Source organism: Apis cerana, linkage group LG5, assembly GCF_029169275.1.
Source record: "Apis cerana isolate GH-2021 linkage group LG5, AcerK_1.0, whole genome shotgun sequence".
Classification (NCBI taxonomy): Eukaryota; Metazoa; Arthropoda; class Insecta; order Hymenoptera; family Apidae; genus Apis; species Apis cerana.
Genome location: NC_083856.1, coordinates 10,927,193 through 10,949,933, shown reverse-complemented (window position 1 = coordinate 10,949,933; position 22,741 = coordinate 10,927,193). Strand labels below are relative to the sequence as shown.

Sequence of the window (22,741 nt, the reverse complement as noted above, 5' to 3'; positions counted from 1 at the left end):
ACTTCATAGCGATTTGCTGACGTTCTATTCAAAGATGGCGGTGATAAGTACGCCATGTTTTTTGTGATGTTCGCGCATTAGGCAAATTTTTTGAGAATTGTAATCTATATGAGCAAAATGGCTGATGATGATCCATGGTTATTAAAGGAAGACGGTTACTTAAATGTGGATATTGAATGTAAAAGTATAATCTATCATGCTAATCTAAATGTGTTACTAATTACCACTGGCAGTGCGCAAGTATATGTATTTGATGTCAACTCAGGAGTAATTTTGCAAAAAAGTTCTTTATCTGGTAAGCATTTTTATTCATTTACTCTTCATAAAGAAGTATTTAATATTGATAACAAGTCATTTTATTATAAATCCTATAGATAATTTATTTGTAATGTTTAATCGTACCTCATGGTCAAGGTCGTATACACGTACAAAACGTCAGGCGTGACTAAAGTTTTTCTAATTCTAATCACTTTAATAAAGTAATCAATTTTTGTTATTAAGTGATTTTCATGATTGATTTATTATTCTTTAATATGTTATCAAATTTTTATAATCATTTGATGATTTTATTGTTGTTTAATTTTCAATTATGTTGTTTTTGAAAAATTAATTTTGCTATTTGTTTTTAAGAGTGTTTTTTATATGAATTATTGATTTTTATGATTATAGTGATTTTTATGTAATAATAATTTTTAAAAATATAAATTTTATAAGATAATTATTATTATTTATTTTTTAATGATATATAAATGTTTTTATATTTTTGTTATATTATTTCATTTATATTGTTTTCATATTTTTAAAATGAATTTATATTAAAAAAAATAAATTATTTATATTTGCTTAATTTATAATTTAATAAATTAATGTATAATTATACAATAATGATTATACAATAATGTATTTTAGGAAAATTAAATGGAAAACTTCAAGGGACATATTTATCAAATGGTGTAGATAAAATATTATATACAGATGGAAGAGGAATTGGAGTACGCAGTGATTATAATGGAGTACTCTTTTTAGACACACTTTTACAAACACCTGTTTCAAGAAGTGAAGATATTATAAAATTAGAATTATTGTTTTCTGAAGCTACTTTGTTATATCAGTGTCTACGATGTGTAGAGTTACCAGGTATAGATCATGTGCAAGAAGTAAAGGAAGAATTAATAAGTAAAACTTTTGTAATAGAAGCAAATCAAAAAAAGGGAATTAAAGCTCAAAAGGTAAATTTTAATTATAAATTTAATTTTAAGTTATTAAATGATTTAATATTTATGTGATAATAATTTATTTTCATCATAGTGGAATACGGTATGTTTGGAATTACCACATAGTTCTTTGAAACTTGTGTGCTCAGGATTAGTAACAGAATTGAAAAGATTAAGCCGATATATTCCAGCATTGCCAATTGCTTCTGCCATTAATGAACGACTAAATGGCCTATTGCCAGGTCTGCCATTAGAAGGAGATCCTGCTGATAAAGCATTAATGTTTAGTGAAGCTACTCGCCGAGATACTTTTTCAAAATGGCCACACATGAATTACAAGTATAATATTTAATTTTTTATTTTTTATTGGAGTATATATATAAATAATATATATGTTACTTTTTAGGTGGGCTTTACCAGATCAAATGGCTCAGGCTGGTTTCTATCATCAACCAAATGCAACAGGTGATGATAGAATAATGTGCTTTACATGCAATGTTTGTTTAGTTTGTTGGGAACCAACAGATGAACCTTGGTCAGAACACGAACGCCATTCTCCAGCATGTCCATTTGTTAAAGGAGAATATACGCAAAATGTTCCTTTGTCTGTCATCCTTGCTACTGCTCCTGCACGCGAGGTTGGTGATACTGTAGATGTGATTAGCACTACAAATGTCAGTGGTCTTGTAGCTACAGCTTCTAGCAGTGGTTTTATTAATGTCTGGAATGTAACAAATCAATTAAAGGTAATATATATTAATATATTTTAATTAATATTTTTCATAAAAATATTTTCACATCATGTATTTCTCACAGAGGGAGGTATCATTTTATGTAGCTCCTATAGATCAAGAAATAAATAATAAGGACTCTATTCAATTTGGTTCCACAAGAAATTTGTCATCATATTTAAGGACACTTAATTCCGAAACAGATCCTCTTTCTGATTATAAGCATCCAGGTTCTCATAAAGTACAGGTCACAGCATTGTCTATAGTAGGATCTCCCAAATCTCAAAACAGTGAAACAAAAACATCTGGTTCTACGCTTTTACCTGTAGAGACATCGGACTCTAAAATCAGGCCATGTGTAGTGTGTGCTGTTACTGTGACAGTTAGTAATCCATCGCAATTAAGGACTTTAGAAAATGTGTGGGCTGCTTCAACAGATTTAGCATCATCATCATCTCTTGTTCGTGCAATGAACAGTGTAAATAGTGCTGCCAGTGATACTTTAGATATAATGAAAGTAGCAGGTGATAAATATACACCATCAAGATTGCACTATTTAGTATTTTATGACTTTCACCATAAAACTGCAACAACCCAACAAATTAAAGAAGATAATACTAAGGAGTCTAAGGCTAAAAAGACATTATCTGGAACAGGCACTAGTGCTAGCTCAAATGGAGAACGTCAAGAAAATTTATATCAAGAATTCTTGGTTGGTAAATTTTTTTATGAAGTTCCAGTAATAGAAGATGTAGATTCTGATGTAGTTGGTCCACATTTTGATGGTATTTTTCCAACATCTGCCCTTACTGCATCATCTTCCAATGGTATTTATTCAAATCCAATTGGTATCACAGTACCTCCAACATCAAGTTCATTTGATGCCAATTTTAATCCTATTAATGGTCCAGAACATTTTGCATCAACATCTGATTTAACAACAGCCAACAAAAAAAGTTTGGATATCATGAAAATAACAAAGACTGAACCAATCGTTGTAAAAACTTTATCTATTGAAGCTCCTGATTTTGTTAAAATTACACATATTGAATCATCTAAAGATGGAAGACATTTATATGTTGCTATGTGTCCTATAACTGATAACACAGATTCTTTAATTTCAAACAATAATCAGATGGATATTGATGAAGATAGTGAATTTTTCCCACAGAAAGGTTATGTGTATTGGGACCATAATGATACACAATCTGATAGACTAATAAATGGTAAAATACATGATGATATAAATAATATGAATACCATACTACTTGTATATGCTTTGGATTTTTCGGGACAAGTAGTAAAGATATTTTCTGAACCAGTAGCAAAACGAGAATTATCTGCAGATGAAGCTCCTGTTGAACATGTGTTTTTACCTCTTCAAGAGAAAAATAAATGTACATTATCTGGTGAAAATTTTAGTACGAGTTCTACTACTAATTCAAATGTATCAGAACCTGTAGGACAAGTAGCTCTAATATGCAGAGATGGTGTTATCAGAGTATTAAATTTAAATTCATTGAAAACTATTACTGAGGCAAGAATAGAAGGAAAAAAGTTTGTTTCTGCAGCCTATTGTAATAGTAAGTTTTGATATTTATTTATATTTTTATTAATAGTTCTCATATTTGCACAATTTGATTTTTTTCAGGTTTAGAAAGATTGTGTGCATGTACAAGTGATGGTGCACTTCATTTTTTTATTACTACAGATGAAGAAGATTCTATAGAAGATAAGGAAGATATTGAGGATATTAATATGATGACAAATGAAGAAAATAGTAATAAAACTATAATTCCTAGCACATCAACATCATCTAATTTTCAGTAAGATTAAAAATGAAATTGAACTAATAAAATAAATAAGATATTTAAAATAATATTTTAAAACTTACTATATTTACTATAACTATAACTTACTATAACTTTACTATAATTTAATATATTTAATATATATATTTTTATAGAGATCAATTAATTGCGCACAAATTAAATTTTTCACATTCGGATTTATGTGCTTTATATGAATTGACACGATTTGATCATCATTCTCCTGCATATGGTGCTACTGTTCCTCCTTGTTGGAATGAAATGATGCAAGCTCAAAGACAACGTCGTCATCCGCAACATTTTCATCAGTCAGAAGGTCAGCATCATACAAGAACATGGCGTTTGCATAATGAACGGTATGTATGAATATGTATGAATTTTAGGAAATATAATTTTATGATATATTTTGTTTAGTTTGATTTATAAAAGTTTATTTTTTTTATAAAATATAGAAATACTTGGGATGAACATATATTTGAATTAACTCTTCCTCGAAGTGCAGCAGGACATATTGGTCATGTAGATGTACGATATAGTTTGCATTCAGTTTGTCAAGAATTACCTTCAATTCAAATTACTTTACTAAAGCAAAATATCAAAAGAATTGGTCATCATGAACCTTTGTTAACTCCTGTGGATGAAAGAATAGATTTTAATATAAGTAATGAGCAAAAGGGAGAAAATCCTGTGGTCACAGAAGAATTTCAAAGACAACATAATACGGAAATTTTATGTGGACCGATTGATTTACATCGCAGTTTAGATTTATCTTGGCGTGCTGGTTGTGTTACATTAACTAGTCCAAAATTATTTCGATCTAAAGCCAGAACGCTTCTTGTTCATATTAAGGCTCTAATTGATCCTACAAAAGATAACGTGAGTACTTAGTCAGAATATATTTCGAAATAGTTAAATATAATATATATGATAGATATTACTTTTTTATTTTTAGACAACAACAAAATCAAAAACAAATTCATCAGACAACAAACCTCCTACATCGAAAAAATTAAGAATAGTTGAAGTACGTCGATTCGTAGAAGGTGCAAGTAGTAAGAAATTAGATGGTTACATCGGTAAATACGATTTTAAATTCTATATTATTATATATAATTTATATTTCATATATTTAATTCATTTTTTTTTCAATACTTATTTAAGGTTGTGATTGTATTTATGAGGTATCAATTACCGTTCGAACGGTATATCCTACTAATATACCAAATGAAAGAGCGCAACGATGCGCTATGTTAGAATCTAAAAATTGTTTTGAAAATTTATTAAGTGTAGCTTGTTTGGAGACATCTGAAAAGTAAGAATATTTTATAAAAATTAAAAATTATTAAATTATAATATTATTATATCATATTTGTTATGCAAAACATATATATATATATATGTATATTATAGCATATTTAAACATTATAGGTCTCCCATTGTACAATCACTTGCATTAGATATTCTTGTGTGGATAGCCTCTATTAGATTAACGAGATTGCGTAACTATCAAAATAATACTGAAATAAAAGCTTTTCAATTGGAAACAATTCGTTTAGTACAAGCACGATTATCTAATTTATTAAGAACTTGTCTTTTGCATGCTGGTCGAAGTATAGCGCACAAGTGTATAAAATTAATTATGCTTTGTAATATGTAAGTTAATAATACAATAATATTTGATTAAGTGATACGAAATATAATTTATTTTATAATATTATAAATTATTTTCAGTGGTTTTTACAATTTGGAAGATCCTCCACCTCAATCTTTTGATGAAGCTTTAGTATCTGTTTTAGTAACATTATTACCTTCGATAGTAGAGGTTGAATGGGCTGGTTCACTGCGTTGGTTACAATTATTAATTAATAGAACTTTGTTACGAGATAGAAATCACAGTATTGCTCAACAATGTATTTCTTTAATACAACAAATAGCTGCTGAAATATCAAATCGTGTAAATCCATATCATTTATTACTAGCAACAAGGTATAATTCAATTTATGATTATAATTTATCTTAATACAAATTATTAATATAATATTAATAAAAAAAAGAATTTTTAATTTTTTATAGATTTGGTCTATATAATTCTCCATTTGAGACCGAATTATTCGATTTGGAATCGCCGATGCCTCCTAAATACAGTCCAATACCACCTACATATGTGTCAGCAGTAGCTAATGAACAGACAGGACCGTCAACTGCTTCATCAAGTTCTATGTATTCTCAGGATGCTATTGATTTGAGGGACCTACTTACACTGCCTACACATCCAACTAGTGAACTTGTGGTGTCTAGCAAGTTGAAGGCTTTATGTGCTAATCACAATATGAAGGGACTTTTAGAGGTAATTTATTAATATTATGAAATCATAAAAAAATAAATATAGGAAAATAAAAAAAAATTTTGGATATTATAAAAATGGATAAAAATTGTAAACATTTAGGTTGAACCCCTTCATTTTACTTGTCTTGCTGCTTCTGATGGTACCAAAATGGAAAAGATTGATCCATGTATGAATACAAATAATATTGGAGCTCCCCTTTATGATAGTACAGCTACAAACAACAACGGCGTACCTGATATCAAAACCATTCATCATACTTATGTAAGTTATTCCAAAACTATATTTTTTTTTATTTAGTTCCTAAATCCTTTCTGTTTTCCTTTTTCTATACTTTAAATCTAACGATTTCATGGAGCATGCTATTGTAAATTTGATGTAAACATTATAATATCGTTATAATATCATATTGATAAAATAAACAATAAAACATCATGGTAAAATAGAACAGGCAGTTCAACAATTTCCGCTTTTTAATTAGGACAGTTGAAATTATTACAATTATTTAGCGTTGAATGTAAAAACGTAAATGGTATAGATGTTTTTTCAAGTAGAGGAAATATAATCCAAATAGAAATCATTGTACATTATAGAACTTGGATGCTGGATCGCTAGGAGCAGATATTCAGGCTAAGCCAACACCTATGTTAAGCGATCTACTTAGTCTATGTACAGGAAGAATGTTAAAGAAGCCAGCTCCACAACTGATATTCACACCTGATGATCAATCAGACTGTGATGAAGCTAATGATATGCCTATCAACAATCAAACATGGCATAATACACAAAATGATATGCCTACTTCACGTATATTAAGTTCTACTGTAAAAGAAAAGTCGTCCGTACAAAATATCAATACTACTGTAAACAAAATTGAAGACAGCAATTCTAAAAAGGTAGATTGTATAGATGAGAAATTGCACTTTTTTCTTTCTGTTTCTCAATTTGATAATTTCTTGTCATTATTATAAATTTTTAAAAGCTTTATTAATATGCTGTTTTTATAACTGAGTTTATGTAATTTCATTGATTTTGCACAAAGCTAGATACATAAATTGCAAATTGCATGACAGCTTTAGGATATCATATATTCAAAATCAATTTTACATTGATATTATTTTCTCATATTGTACATCTTACCATTTAAATTATCTACGAAATTTATAAAATTTAAATGTAATAAAAATATCTAGTTACATAGATTTTATATCGAATGATTTATTTTCAATTCAACGCACGAACAAATTTTAATGATATGAAATTGCCTAGATCTACTTCCATGATTTAATTTTTCAAGTATAATCGTTTTCTCAATTTTATTTCACATATCAATAGATTTAATTATGTAAATGGAATATGTAGATTTTATTCCTAATTTTTATGCTTTTAATATTATATAATATTATATATACATACAAGTGTGGTATATAGTTACATTTTTTTATAAAATTTTATTATGAAATTTTGGGTAACAGTTTTTAAAATGAATTTATAGAAAAATTATTCCTGTTTTGAAATTATTGTTGAAAAATATAAATGAACTATATTCAATATGTGTATGAATAATAGAAAAAGAACTGATTACTCAAATTTCTAATTCTTAGAAATATTTAATCTTGATGTATTGTAGAATAAAGTAATTTATGCATCTTCATGTATTTGTTTGAATGACTATAATTTATTATATAACAAAATATAAATGAAATAGATGTTTAATAATTGCTAAAATATGTACTATTAGAAGATTTATATATGCCATTTAATATTACAGCGAAAAGAAGTTACATTTCCATGGGCAAGATTATTGTGTTGGCCACCTCAGCAGGCATTGGTAGTTGATAGAATGCATTCCGGTGCACGTCGTTTTGTTATCCTCGATTTTGGATCACCTGTATTGCTTACGGATTTGATTATTCCTTGCTGCAGTGATTTAGCATCATTATCTATAGATATATGGACAAAAAAAGAAGAAATTGATGGTACACGACTTATTGTTGCTGGTGATATTGGAAATAGATCTTTAGTTGTATGTGATCTTCAACCACCACCAGTTTGTAGATATTTAAAGGTATTTATAATAATACTTCTTTATTATAATAAATTATAATAAAATTTATTTATTTTATTTAACTATATTTATTTATTTATTTGCATGATAATAAAAAAACTATTATTTTTAGATTATAATCATAGGTCGCTATGGAATGTCTCCTACTATGTGTAAAATTCCGTTAGGAATTTTCTATGGGCACATGATGGTTTTACCTGGCGAAGATTATGCGGAATTAAATAATAGTTTATCAACTTGTGACAACACTTTTGATTCTAATATACAAGCTACTATTGATACACAATGTAATATTTTGTCAGCTCTTGCAGAAGATGTACAGTGCAGGTATTTATAATATATTTATTTGGAAATATAAATTTTATTTATTATATTTAATATATATATTTATATTTTAATATTTTTTAATATTTTTATTAATTTCAACATTTATTTTTAATTAATAATTAATTATTAATTTATGCCATAGATTTAGCCTAGCTACTGAAAAATTAAAAAGCCTACTGGATCCACTGTTGTGTTCAGAAACTACTAATGTTATGCATATGCAACATTATCTTTCTTTTAGTAAAATACCTAATGAAAATAAAGAACAACCATCTGCAAAAATATTATCTACTTATCAAGTAAGTTAAATAAAATAAATTAATATAAAATATAATTTTATATGTAATAATTATATATAAAAAATATATGTTTATATTATAGGAATGTATAATGTTTCAACATCAATTAAATGTTGTACGTGGTGTATGGAGACGATTGGAATCATGGAAAGGTTCTCAAACTATACCTACAATGTCTTTAACTAATGCACCTACTGATAAATTGCGAGCTTTAGGAGAAACTTTACTCGATATTCTCTTATTTGCAGTATATGAAATTGGTCCAATACCTAGTGTATGTTTATTAATTTTTATTTATTACAATTTTTATTATAATTGTTTAGATTTTTATATCTATTTTTTTCTTTTTTTAGATACCATTATCAATATGTGATGTTTTTACACCAACTGTCTGTGAAAAATTTTTTCATTCGATTTGTGTTGTTACACCAGCTCCGCGTTTACAGTTACAGGCTGTCGCTCTTTTAACGCGTATGGCTGGTCATCAACCTTGGTGGGGTAATTTTTTATCTAATGTTTTAGTTAATCTTTATTCTTCATCGTCTACGCACATATTTCCACAAGATAGGTACGATATACGATATATGATATACGATATAATTTTTAATTCTTTAATAAGATTTTTTTTTTAAAATATTGTTCATTAAAACGAATATTTTTTTCTAATTTTTAGAGTATTTATTTTACTGACACTTCTTGGACGTAAATCGTTGATTGCTGGAGTTAATAGATCTTCCGTGATAGACGCCATGGTTCGCACGTTAGGCAAATTATTGGCACCATTATCAAATCCTCAAGCATCCGATATAAATCACTTAGATATAACACTTATAGGCTGGGTACTGCTTTTTTTGTCAGTATGTTTGGATACTATAGCGATTCCATCTACTTGTTTGGAAGAGAATAGTGAAAAAAACAGAGAACAAGGTATATATATATATATATTTTATAATTTTAATAAATTATATATTGTTGTATTTTAATAAGTTATATATTGTATATATTTTATGTGTTTAATAATTTTAATATAAAATATGAATTATGATTATTATTAAATTTAATTTTAATATATATATTATAATTATTATAATATTATAATATTAATATAATTTTAATATTTAATTTAAATATTTTGAATTATGATTATTGTAAAAATTCCTTTGAAAGGTTTATTATCTCGTTGGGAATTTATTCAAGGCGAATCTGCAATGCAAAAGAAATATGGTAACGCTAATCGTTCTCCAGCTTGTAGTTATCGTAAAAAATTACAGAAATTACATCATAAGCAACAACTTCAAGAATTAGAACAAGCAAAAAAAGCATTTCATACATCATCACAGGTATTATTAAAAATTATTATATTTATTTTATTCTTATAATAAATGAAATATAAAAATAAATAAATTACATAAATTTTGAAGGGATGGACTAATTTATCATCACATACTGCTTCATTATGCAGTAAAATGAAAGCTACATTGAAATCGCATGAGCAGTTCTTTAAAAAAACGTTAAAACAAAATTCTGCCAAACATTTCAAAGATATTCTTGGTATTCGTAAAAGTGATACACAACACAGTTCGCGCAGTTCGCAATCACAAGCAAATACGAGGTTTGTGATAAAAATTTATATCACAACAATTAATTTTTAACATTTTATGACAATTTAATTATGTCATATAAGTTCTAGCAAATCAGAAGCAACAGATTTGGATGTTGAATATATATCTAACTTATCACATCAGCATGTTCTGCCTGTGGCACGTGGACTTATTGCTCTTATTTTGTATAATTCTGCTAATGTGGATATGTTCCTATTAGCTTGCAAAGTAAGTAAATTTGATTTAAGATTGTTATATGTATTTATCGATTTTTATTTCATTTTCTTCTATTATGTTATTTATGTTTGAACAAAATATAAAATTTAAAATTAGTACATATCTTATTTGCATTAAGTATTATAATTTTATTACGCTTACTATTAAAATTTTATTAATATACTGATTAAAATATTATTAGCTTGTAGATATTTGACGATTTTTAATAAATAATAAGCTTTATGCTTTATGAAGTAATTTCTTGAATTATTGTAACATGTGCCATATAGGTAGTCGCTAGGCTAGTGATATCTACACGTCCTGCAATTAGCTTGTGTGAACTTATGAGTGAAGAACAGCTCCTAAAATTAGTCAGATTGGCGGGTACTTCTGATGCGGCCTGGTCTTCACATGCAGTTTCGTGCCTTTTGCAGGATTTATTAGAAGGTATGAGATTCACATATTGTTGATTGTATATTATTTATATATATTTTCTTTCAATTTTTATTAATTATTCGTTATAATTGTAGGCGGAAAATTAACTCCAAAAACATGTTTTACTGCTGAGGGTCCTTCTGTAGTGAATTTTATACCTCTCGTAACGGAGAAAGGTCGAACACCAGAAGAAGAATATAGTGCAAGTGCTGCTGAAACAAGTAATACTGCTGTTCCACTTGGTAATGATGAAGGATTTGCTGAAGGTGAAGGAGAAGAAGATACTCAAGATAGTAGTATAATGGTGTTATCTGCAACTGCTTCAACATCAAAGTCTAATGGATTTTTACCTTCTCTTTTGGAATCTGATGATAGTGAACTTGAAGATTTCTTAGATGATATTTTAGAACGTGGTAGAAATACCTTAAAGAAAGGACATCCATTACCTAAAAATGTAGATATATCTGGGTAAGTAACATATACATATAAATATAATACATGTATAATTTATATAAGAATTAAATTATTTAAGAATTAAATTTTTATAGAATTTCTTTGGCAATGGATGCAAGATTAGAATATGGAGTAGAAATGGGGATAGAATTATCATTAAGAATATTGTCCATGTTCAGCATGTATAATTTACCTTATAGTATAAGTACCACAATACATGTGAGTTAATGATTTTTATTTTTGTGTTTATTACTTTCAATTAGATAAAATGAATTTTTAAGTCAGTATAAAAATTTATTCTTAATTTTTATATGAAAGGTTCCATCAGAATCAAATCGATGTCCTCAACAATCAACGCCAAAAACAGAATCTAATTGGAATGAGAGAAGTCAAGATGTTTGGAATTCACCTGACACAACTTCTTCGAGTTTATTAATGTTAACAAGATGTTTTGACAAAATATTTACAGAATTATATTTACAGGTAAGTAATTTCCAATAATTTAAAAAAAGATTAATAACAATAATATTAATAATAATAATATGTATATACATATATATGTATATATATATAATATGTATATACATACATATAATTTATATATAATTTATATATAATTTTACATATAATTTTACAACAGAGCGCGGGAACAAATTTGGAACTTATTCTTCAGCTTTGGTTAACTTTAAATTTAGATGCTTCTTCAGAACAATCTAATTGTTTAAATCAATTTGATCCTTCACTTTCACCTGTTATACCGTTGAGTTCAACAGCTATTTCAAGTCTTATATCTGCATTATGTTGGTAAATATAAAATGTTTTTTTATATTTTTCTTTTATCAAAATAATTTTCCAACTGATGATTTAAATAATAATAAGATCAATTTACAGGCATCCGGGTGTTTCTTTACGTGCTTGGTGTCTTGCTCTTCGATGTTTAACTTTGGCAAGTAATCAACCATTACAAACAAATCCTGCAGAGGCTGCAAATAGTCGTCAACCATTAGATGGTCTTCTGGGTGGTATGGCCGGATGCATTGTAAAAGAACGTAATATGGGTCCTATGCTTTTGCGTTTACTTTCTGGAAGTGGATTAAATGTTAATGCTATGGATAAACAATATATAATGGTATTTTTATTAATTTTTTTAACTATTAAGTTTACAGTATTCTATAATTTTATATTTCAATGTTTTTAGGCTGGTCCTACTGTTTGTCAAGCACTACAATATTTTCTAGTTAGATTAAAGATGAGATGCGATGTAATTATGCCTGATAGTTCTTTAGGAAATGCATTAAAAGAACTTTTATTATGGGTGATATATCAACTTGTACAACCTGGTGGTGCACTTTCTGCAAGAAGAGGGCCTTTAGATGCACAATATAAACTTATAACATCATTAACGAATTTAAATTTTGCTAATACAGATTTAGGAACTGCAATGAGTATAACAGAATGCGTCGGAGTATTAGTTTCTACATATGTTAGAGGTTCTGAAGGTAATTTCATGAATTAGAATTATAATTATTATACAATTGAATTATGAATTTTATTTGTCTATGTTTATTATTTGATAGTTGGAGCTCAATGTGGTGGAACTGGCGATTTAACAAATTCATCTAGTGGATTCGGGAGTTTATTTGCTTGTGTATTTGGTGGACATACCAGACAAGATTATCCCACTTCATGGGACACTTTAGTCGTAGCACTTATTAAATTAGTATGTCGACTTATTCAAACACCTTTGCCAGAGGTATATTATTTATAATATTATTTATAATATTTTATATATTTAAAGTAGATATTTTAAAAATCTATATTTTAAAAATATATTTTAATCTTTTATATTTATAGACTTGTGCATGTCGCTCTGATGGTTCAATCAGAATAGATTTTTCTGAAACAAATTTCGATACAAATACTGATATTAATGATACTCAAATGAAAGTAAATATTTCACAAACGGATGAAAGTAAAGTTGCAGAACAACAATCTTCGTCTCGCTTACAACAATGTGCATCTAACAAACCTCGTATGCGATGTGTTGCAGATACTGGTATGTATAGAAATATAGCCATCTTATTTCAATGAAATATTTTTACTATTGAAATATAATTATAATTTTCAGTTTTACAACATGAACCTACCATGATGCGATTGTTAGGAGCTTTAGGTCATAGTACAGGTTCATCTTTAGCTATGCTCCTAGGCGAGAGTGCTGGTGCAGGAACAGCTACTGAACTTGGTGATCCTGCTTCGATACCAGATGCTACATTCCAACTTTTGACTACTCTTACTAAAAAAGCAAGCAATCGTAGTTTAGTTCTTAATCCACTTTACCAATATCTTTCATCCTGTAAGTATTTTTATTTTCATAAATTTTAATTTTTAAATAACATATTTTTATATTTATTATATTATTTTATAGCATGTGAACAAAGAGAATTAAATCGACAATTGGGTATTATGCAATTATCCGAGCCTCTTCTTTGGTATATCTTAAGAGTTTTAGACAATGAAGTATCACTGGCAATGTTCACAGCAATGGGTGGAGTAAAAGTACTTTGTGAAAATTTAGTAAAATCAAGTAATAATGGAAATGCTAATTCTGTTTCTCCTGGTGTGATTGCATTGGTAATGGAACATCTTTCAAATGTTCCTAACGTACTACCAGTATCTTCTTCAAGTAGCAAGAAATCTATAAATACACTTGAGACTTATGAAGATGGATTGTTAAACTTTGCTCCTTTGGGTATAATATCTTGGTTTAATCCTGCTGCACAACCAGCAGATGTTCTTATACAAAATTCTACACCACATAAACGGGCAAGGACAGCCGCGTGGTTATATCATTGTTATCCTGATGAAGCTTGGGTTGATCTTGCGATTACTTTACCTTGTGCTATATTATTAAGAAAAGTAGAATTGCAACCACATCTTACATCTTTAGCTAGTAAGATATATAAATATATTATCAGTAATAATATACGAATAATATATTATATTTTAATAACTTATAATATATTGCTATTTTTAGCATGTCCATCGGCTGTAGCTATAGAAGTTTCAAGAGAAAGTAATAGTCCTTTAACACCTGTTTGTCCACCAATGCCTACGGCAGGCTTGACATTTATACGTATCACCCTGTCACAACCAGAAGTAGCAACATCTGTACTTGTACGATTATATAAACCACGCGATTCGAGAAGTATAAGTTTAAGTCAGATTAGATTATTAGGTACTACAGCATTCGGTGAAATAAAAACGAATCATGATACAATAGACGAAGAACAACTTACTAAGACAAGGTAATTATTTTGATATAGATTTTGGTTGTATTTATGGAAAAAATTTATGGTTTTATATGTCGAAATACAATTTTTGTAACATATATGTCTAGCTTGGGTTGGTTGCGATTATTGCATCAATGCCTATCCGTAAGCACATTAAACAGCAATCTTGCTGTTAAAGTGCTTAATTCTGCAGCTTCAGTTGAAGGATTGGTTGAGGCATGTTGTAATCTTCTGTTACTCCCAGCACCATCTCTTTTTACTCCCAATTTGGAAAGGGTACTTTTGCAATTAGGCTTACATTCTCAAGAGCTTGGACTTCGACTCATTGGTCTTTTACTTAACAACAGGTCTACCTTTTTCTTTCAAGGTATCGCTTTTCTTAAGAATCAATTTTTTTTCTTTTGAAATAAATTTTCTCGAATTTATAGAAAAGTGAAATTAATTTTTGATTACAGGTGCTGTAACTACTCAAGAAACATCAACCGTTCAATTGGTTGTAGAATTACTTCAGCAATTATGTTCAATTCAAGATTCTTGTACAGAAGCTCGTATGACAGCGGTGCTTTCGTGGCTTCATGCATCGGCAGTAAATGGAATTTCTCGACCCAGTAATAGTCCTAATGCTATCAATCCACCTGCTGTATATATTCATTGTGTATCTTCCATTATATGGGAAGCTCATCAACAACAAAATCTTAATTATGATTTACAAGCTTTATTGACAGATGAACTTTTTAAGTAAGTGATATTTTGCATATTAATTTTTTTTTGACAAAATTTTAATATATATCTTTAATATAAATTATATTATTTAAAAATAGTGCTTTATATCAGTGGACTTTGATTTTGGGAACGAGTTCTGCTTTAAAACAAGCAATTGATTCTGCTCTATGTGCATTTTGTTATGTAAGACCTACATTGTTTCCTGTGCTTCTCCAAAGAGTACGAATTTTGGTGCCCAATAAGGCTACAGATCATTCTGCATCTATATCTGATGACCGCAAGGAAAGAGAAGGACAAACAGATGATAGAAAAAGCGAATTTAACGGCGAAGAATGGTATTATCGTTATGTATTATCAGAATGTAAGCGATTAAATTTAACAGAAGGACAGTTGCTTACTGTAGCTGCAGCTGCTCGATCTCCGTCAGGTATAGAACAGTTAATTGATTCTGGACTTCCTGCTTCGTTGACAATGTTAATTACTGGTAAGATATTTTCTTATGAAATAGTCATTTTAAAATAATATGTATATAGAATAGTATGATAATCTAAAAGATAAATTTTTACAATAGATTTTTGTAATTTGGAAAAGACACGACAAGAACAACCTCAAAGTAGGATGTCCTCAATGGATAGTTGTCAGAATAACACTTTAGAGGGTTTAACGGATAATGATAAAGCAAGTGAAATTTCCATGGATACAAATAATTATTATGGTAACTGTATTTTTAAAAAATTGTGATTTTTGTAATTTTTATAAACAAAATTATAATAATTATTTTTAGGTGGATTATGCATGACAGAGCCAGAAAGTATAGCGATAGTGTTAGAATTTTTAACTCTTGTATGCTCGGAAGGTAAAATGCGTGATTGGCTCGGAAAAGAAGGATATGGATTTTGGTTACCCCTTCTTTCTCTTCTTAGTAATCGACCTGTAGAAAATCCATCTTTATCCTCTTTGAGGTAATTTTGTATGAATGATTTGCTTGATTGATTATGATTTATATATATACATATATAAAACGGATAATAAAAATCTTTTTGTACTTTACAGATGTTCCAAAACAAGTATTTCATATGCATCATTAGAAAGTGCAATGATTAAATTTTTATCTAGATGTTGTTGGTGTCATCTCGAAAATCAAAAATTATTAGCCGAATTATTAACGGATGTCATTTCTCAACAACGAACGACTTCAAGTAAGACGATTTATTTTACTTCATATTATACTTTAATTCATATTATTTTCATTTTACGTATTATATAAAACATTTATTGAACAGATATACGCTATCTTCATGGAATTTCGGGTTTCACGAGGCGATTAATTTTGCAATTATTATTGGAAGGTGAAAAAGTACTAGTATCCGTAACTTCCGATGCACCTATGAAAGTTTCAAATACAGCAGTCAATTATAGTATGTTGTCCATGCCACCACATCCAGCTCATCCACTTGGTCATTATCATCAATTATTGTATATGTCTACTCAATCAACTGTTGCAGATATATTACAACAAGTCTCTGGTAAATTTTTTTCTTCCATTAATAATAATCACATGTACAATACAAATTTGTAATTAAATCTGAAATATTTTTAAAAGGTACTTGGCTTTTTCTATTGTTGCCAAATACATATAAAAGCAATGAAACTGGAACGAACAATAATCGCTCTAGAGAACTTTGGGAATCTGGTATGGCCTTTATAGTTGATACTCTTAGTGTAGCTGCTGGAAATACAGCGAAAGACAAAAGAGCTAAAGAAGCATCTAATAGGTCGCAAGCTCGTGGTCCTATTATAAGAAAATCACGTGGGAATTCTGGCAAGTTATTTATTGTGTATATTATGTTATATATGGGGTGCAAATACAATAAAATTTATCTATTTAAAATTTTATGTTAATAGATGGAGCAGCAAGTACAAGCAAAACATCGAGTAACAATGTTCAACAAAATTCTACCAATTCTACTAATCAACAATATTTGATACATTCATCACGTCCAAATACTCCTTTACCACCGCAATTGACCATTGCCCAATTGTTAGCTATAGCCGAAGATAGTGGAATATCTTTATCAGAACCTTGTTTGCATCTTATATTGCGGCAACGTAATAAAGACTCGAAAGGTATGTATCGATATTCCAATTAAAATAATATTTATGAATATTTTATTTTTTATCTTTCAGAGGATGTATCGAAACAAAATGACAGCGAGTTGTTAAATTATAGAAGCATAGAAAGTTCATTAGGCGTCTTTAGTGCCGGTGGTGGTTTAGCGGTATTAGCACGGTATTTGCCGCTGGTATATCCAGACTCTAGACCACCACCCGTCCCGTTACCCTCACCAGAAGAAACATTTAGCCACGAAGAATGGGTGAAATTAGGAATTAGCGATTACGCAATCGAAATTATAGAAGAAAGTGGAAATAATTCTTCTCCGTGTGCATCTTCACCAGCTGCTTACGTTCCGCCACATTCTCTTGCTGCTTTTGGATTGTTCCTTAGACTTCCGGGTTACGCAGAAGTATTATTAAGAGATCGGAAGAGGGCTCAGTGTTTGTTACGTCTTGCTTTAGGCGTTTCAGACGACGGTGAAGGTGGAGACGTTTTAACATCGCCGTTGGCTGCGTTACTACCAACTTTGCCATTCCAAGTTTTAAAACAATTACTTGACGCTACACCCGCGACCACTGACGATGGCCTTCTTTTGCGTAAAACGACCATCGAAGTGGGCGCTATGCTTTTATTATTGAACTGTTTGGCGGTATTTACCCATCAGACAAATCAGAACGACAACTCGGAGCAAAAAATAACTGGGAACCAAGGTGAAGCAGGTCGTAGTGATGATAATTCACATTTGTATTGGGCGAAGGGTACGGGATTTGGTACCGGCTCTACACAACAGTCGTGGAACGTCGAGCAAGCATTGATGCGACAGAGGTCCGAGGAAGAGCACGTTACAGTATTATTGCAAGTTTTAGCAAGTTATATTGGTTCCGGTGGACAAACGCAAAGAGAACTGCCAGCGTCTTTTCCCGATCTACTAGCCAGATCGTGTTTACTTCCAGCCTTGTCTTCATATTTAAGAAACGATTCGGTGTTAGACATGGCGAGGCACATTCCTTTGTATCGCGCTGTACTGCAATTGCTCAGAGCTATGGCCCTTTCCAATCAATTAGTTCCGCTCTTGTTACCTAGAGGAAAGTCTAGTGAACCATCCGTCGTATCGCTCCTATCTAGTATGAGGGTTTGCGTGGACACGTACGTTCACAAGATTAATCGCACTAGGACTAATAAATCGAAAACGCTATTTAAGTATCCCGATGATACCGAACAGGACGAAGGTTTAGCGACGTTGATTCCAGATATTCAGGAAAGTGCTACCATAGTGCAAAATGCTACTTCTAGATTATCGGGAATCGAAGAAGAATTACCTGGTCCTAGCCCCACGGCTCCAGAATTACCTCTACGTTCTATCGAACAACGATACATAGAAGTTATGAAAAATTTACAATTTGGTATGAAAATAAGATACTTTTTTTTTTTATCATCCGACAGCGTACATGATATTATTTTATATTACGTTGCACGTGCGATTGCAGATACGTATGAAATGATTACCGAAAATCCAGAGGCTGGTGGATATAAGTTTGCTGTCTCGTATCATTTTGAATCCACTATGAGGGCAGCCGGAGAAAGAAGTCATCCTACGAGAGTCAAGAGATTGGCGCAAGAAGCTGTCACACTTTCTACAGCGTTGCCCTTGTCGTATAGCAGTAGCGTTTTCGTCAGATGCGACGCTGATAGATTAGACGTGATGAAGGTAATTTGATGAACAAATAATAAGGAAAAATAGGTAAAAATAACAAAAGTATTAACCGATTTTGCACGTTTTGAAATGTTTTGTTTTCAGGTGCTCATAACAGGGCCAGCGGAAACACCATACGCAAACGGATGCTTCGAATTTGACGTATATTTTCCTCCCGACTATCCCAATAGTCCGATGTTAATAAATCTAGAAACTACTGGTCGTCATACCGTGCGATTTAATCCAAATCTGTACAACGATGGAAAAGTTTGCTTGAGTGTGCTAAATACTTGGCATGGTCGCCCTGAAGAAAAATGGAATGCACACACTAGTAGTTTCCTTCAGGTAAATGGTAATATTAGTCGATTTAAACTCTCAATTGTCGAGTAAAAATTTTTAACGTTTTAAAACAGGTCTTAGTATCGATACAATCGCTGATCCTAGTATCAGAGCCTTATTTCAACGAACCAGGATACGAACGGTCGCGAGGTACAACGAGCGGAGCTCAATCTAGTCAAGAGTATAACGCGAACATTTGTCAGGCTACTGCTAAATGGGCGATGCTTGATCAAATTCGCAATCCATGTCCTTGTTTTAAAGAGGTAATTGCATTTATATATCGTTTAAATATATTGTGCGAAATATCGAACAATTTGCGTAACTTGCTTTTGATAATTATTTCATAGGTCATACATACTCACTTTTGGATAAAGAGACACGAAATTGTTGCACAATTAGAAAGATGGATAAGAGATATGGAATTACACGGATCGGATAGAAGATTTGGTCGCACTCTCTCTCTGAATGCATTAGCTTTAAGAGTAATTAATGATTTATACGTTTACATCTATCATATTATTATTATTACAATTTATACGTTTGATTAAATTTTGTTTAAAAATCGTGTCTTGATATTTTTTCAGAGACATTATAGTTTGTTGAGGGAAGAATTGAGTAAATTACCGACTCCCGAAGGCTTGGAGGATTTGGTTGAACCGCTCGCATCACCAGGCTCACCGATCGAATTGTCCGGCACTCCTGGCACCCCAAACACGCCACCAGCATCGACGGTTCCTCCAACTGGCACAATTTCTACGCCAATTAATAACTCTGTTGGTTCCATGAGCAACGCAAGTGCTAGTAATCACGTACACCACGACATCGACACAGACGTTGAGATGGAGAAGATGGTTTCAAAAGTGTGTGAATAGCTAAAGAATGTTAATAGACATTGTTGGACATTTTGAAAAGTCTATATTGTTTGTGTTATGACGGACAAATAACGGACTGACCGGAAATGAAAGGAAATCCTAGTACGTGGGAAAATTTCAGTTGATTGACGGATGGTTAGATGAATGAAAGATTACTTGTATCTTTTCGTTGAACACATGACGATATCGATAAAAATGAGGAAAATAATCCGAAAAACGAAGAGGATAAACGTATGCGTGCATGTATGCGGTATGTACGGACGAGAGAAATTTGGTAAGAAAAAGAAAGAATGAGCGAGAGATAAATCGGAATGAATCGTGTAAAGAGATAACGGAAAAATGGAGAAATACGAAGAATGAATGTAGACGAGTGAAAGAGACGAGGATGAATCGATAAAGAGAAAAAAAAAAGAAAAAAAAAAGAAAAAAAAAAAGAAAGAAAGAAAGCGCGAGAAATAGTCAGTGGTTAAAAATTCGGTATGAATGTGAATAACTCGTACGTAGTAGGTAACTCTCTGTGGCAACTGCTATATTATATGTACGCTGCATTCTACTACTTCGTATTATCATAAGTAACAACTCTGTTATTCGATATTTATTATACGTGTTCCTCGTTTATGTAGCCGGTAATTCCCTATCCTTCTCTTCCTTCCCCCATCTCCCAATAGCAATGCGACTGACTTTAAACGACACTTATTCCAACAAAAACGAGGCGATGTTGATTGAATGTACGGCGAAACAAATAATAAAACAACGACGCGAACATTATGGAAGAACGGCTACGTGAGATATATATATATATATACATATATATATTAAAACAGTCACTCGCAAATACGAATAGGACGTACCCTATATACTGTAATTTTGCGCGAACCAAGTTATCGCTTTTCCGTTGCAACGTTTAAAGTTTCGTTTCTCATTAACACTACAATCGCCACCATCCTCTCCCCCTTTTCATAGCAAATCGTCTCAGCCGTTTAGCTCAGTATCGCATTGCTCTCGATTTATGAGTAGAAAACAGTGCAGAAAATTGCTCCATAATGCATGATGCAGTTAGCACTTGATATGTGTGCGCAGTGTGATTTAATATTTATCGTGCCTGTATCGATTACGGTCCGCATTGTATTTTTTACGGGAAATAATAGTACGACGTGTTCGGCTTAAAAGTGAATGCATATTTTTCAACATCGAATTCCTTTTTCCACGATTTCATCGAAAACCAGCAACAAGGCCAGATTTTATCGAGCAGCCTTCACTTTTAAAAGAATCGAGATTTGCATTCGAGTGACGATATTTCTTCCCTCTTTTCTCTCTCATTTTCTTTCTCTCTTTCCTTTCCTCGCCTCACCTTTTCTTTCCTTTCCTTTTCTCTTCTTTCCTTTCCTTTCCTTTTTTTTTTCCAAACATGAATCGAATCGATCGAAAGCGAAAAAAACGAAACAAGAAGAAAGGATGGTACTGCGAAGTCCTGTAATTCTTCATAGATAAAAGGAACAAACTATGGACATTCGGGTAAACCGAAATACCATTTGCATTTGATATAATTAACAAAAAACTGACGATGGCATTATCGAAGAAGCAGCAATCCCAAAGATGTGTCGCGAAGTTTTTAACGCGGCCACGCCTGGATTCCTGCTCGTATAGTATTGTCCCGTTCTCTTATCAGCGAGTAATTACGGTTAGTTGTAAAATTACTGGTCGAATTGCATCACCAGTACCGATGATCGTTCTTTCTGTAAATAATCGTCACACGAATAATTATATCGCATTACAAGTAAATGTTTGTAATTCCGAAGTAACTGAATAAAATGCTCCAATGTAACGTATACTATTGCATGGATTCCTAAGCAATGAACGAAACGAAACAAAACAAGATGATGTACGTGACAGGAGAATGTGTTAATAGTTATTTATAATAAACGATTATTATCACGCCATTTCTAGTACTTGACTCATATTCATATTTAATTTCATTTTCCACAAACGCGTTTCCGAAATTTTTGACGAGACAATTGGAGGAATTTTCCGCTCGATTCCAATCAATATATCATAGCTTGAATGCTCGAAAAATTGTTTTCCTTCGGGTATCATTTTTACTTGTTGTTAAGCCTGGAAATAGCCTTGAATTTGAACAACAGTTCCAACGAAATGGAATAATTTTTTAAAATTCATCCCATGAAACTTG

The 22,741-nt window shown here is 30.9% G+C and overlaps 1 protein-coding gene across 2 annotated transcripts; it reads left to right on the top strand.

Moving 5' to 3' along the window:
- Positions 1-10: 10 nt before the first annotated feature.
- On the top strand, positions 11-22,493 carry LOC107997826 (baculoviral IAP repeat-containing protein 6). 2 transcript variants are annotated; one of them, XM_017056688.3, is made up of 51 exons: positions 11-295; positions 910-1,229; positions 1,309-1,553; positions 1,621-1,960; positions 2,031-3,528; positions 3,597-3,771; positions 3,912-4,130; positions 4,227-4,650; positions 4,727-4,850; positions 4,936-5,086; positions 5,203-5,427; positions 5,506-5,760; positions 5,848-6,121; positions 6,221-6,382; positions 6,712-7,014; positions 7,890-8,186; positions 8,299-8,513; positions 8,656-8,812; positions 8,895-9,086; positions 9,166-9,380; positions 9,486-9,739; positions 9,980-10,152; positions 10,234-10,424; positions 10,497-10,641; positions 10,920-11,076; positions 11,160-11,532; positions 11,613-11,736; positions 11,836-12,000; positions 12,158-12,321; positions 12,409-12,646; positions 12,716-13,016; positions 13,095-13,270; positions 13,372-13,573; positions 13,646-13,873; positions 13,946-14,470; positions 14,555-14,825; positions 14,918-15,177; positions 15,266-15,548; positions 15,632-16,017; positions 16,105-16,248; positions 16,318-16,495; positions 16,587-16,732; positions 16,817-17,059; positions 17,137-17,355; positions 17,439-17,660; positions 17,721-19,052; positions 19,137-19,357; positions 19,448-19,687; positions 19,756-19,944; positions 20,029-20,163; positions 20,266-22,493. In XM_017056688.3, exons 1-51 carry the CDS (start codon positions 109-111, stop codon positions 20,551-20,553), a joined length of 14,151 nt encoding a protein of 4,716 aa, XP_016912177.1. In that variant the 5' UTR covers positions 11-108; the 3' UTR covers positions 20,554-22,493. The 2 variants fall into 2 exon arrangements, with proteins under 2 accessions (XP_016912177.1, XP_016912178.1); XM_017056689.3 differs by lacking the exon at positions 6,712-7,014.
- The last annotated feature ends 248 nt before the right edge of the window (positions 22,494-22,741 follow it).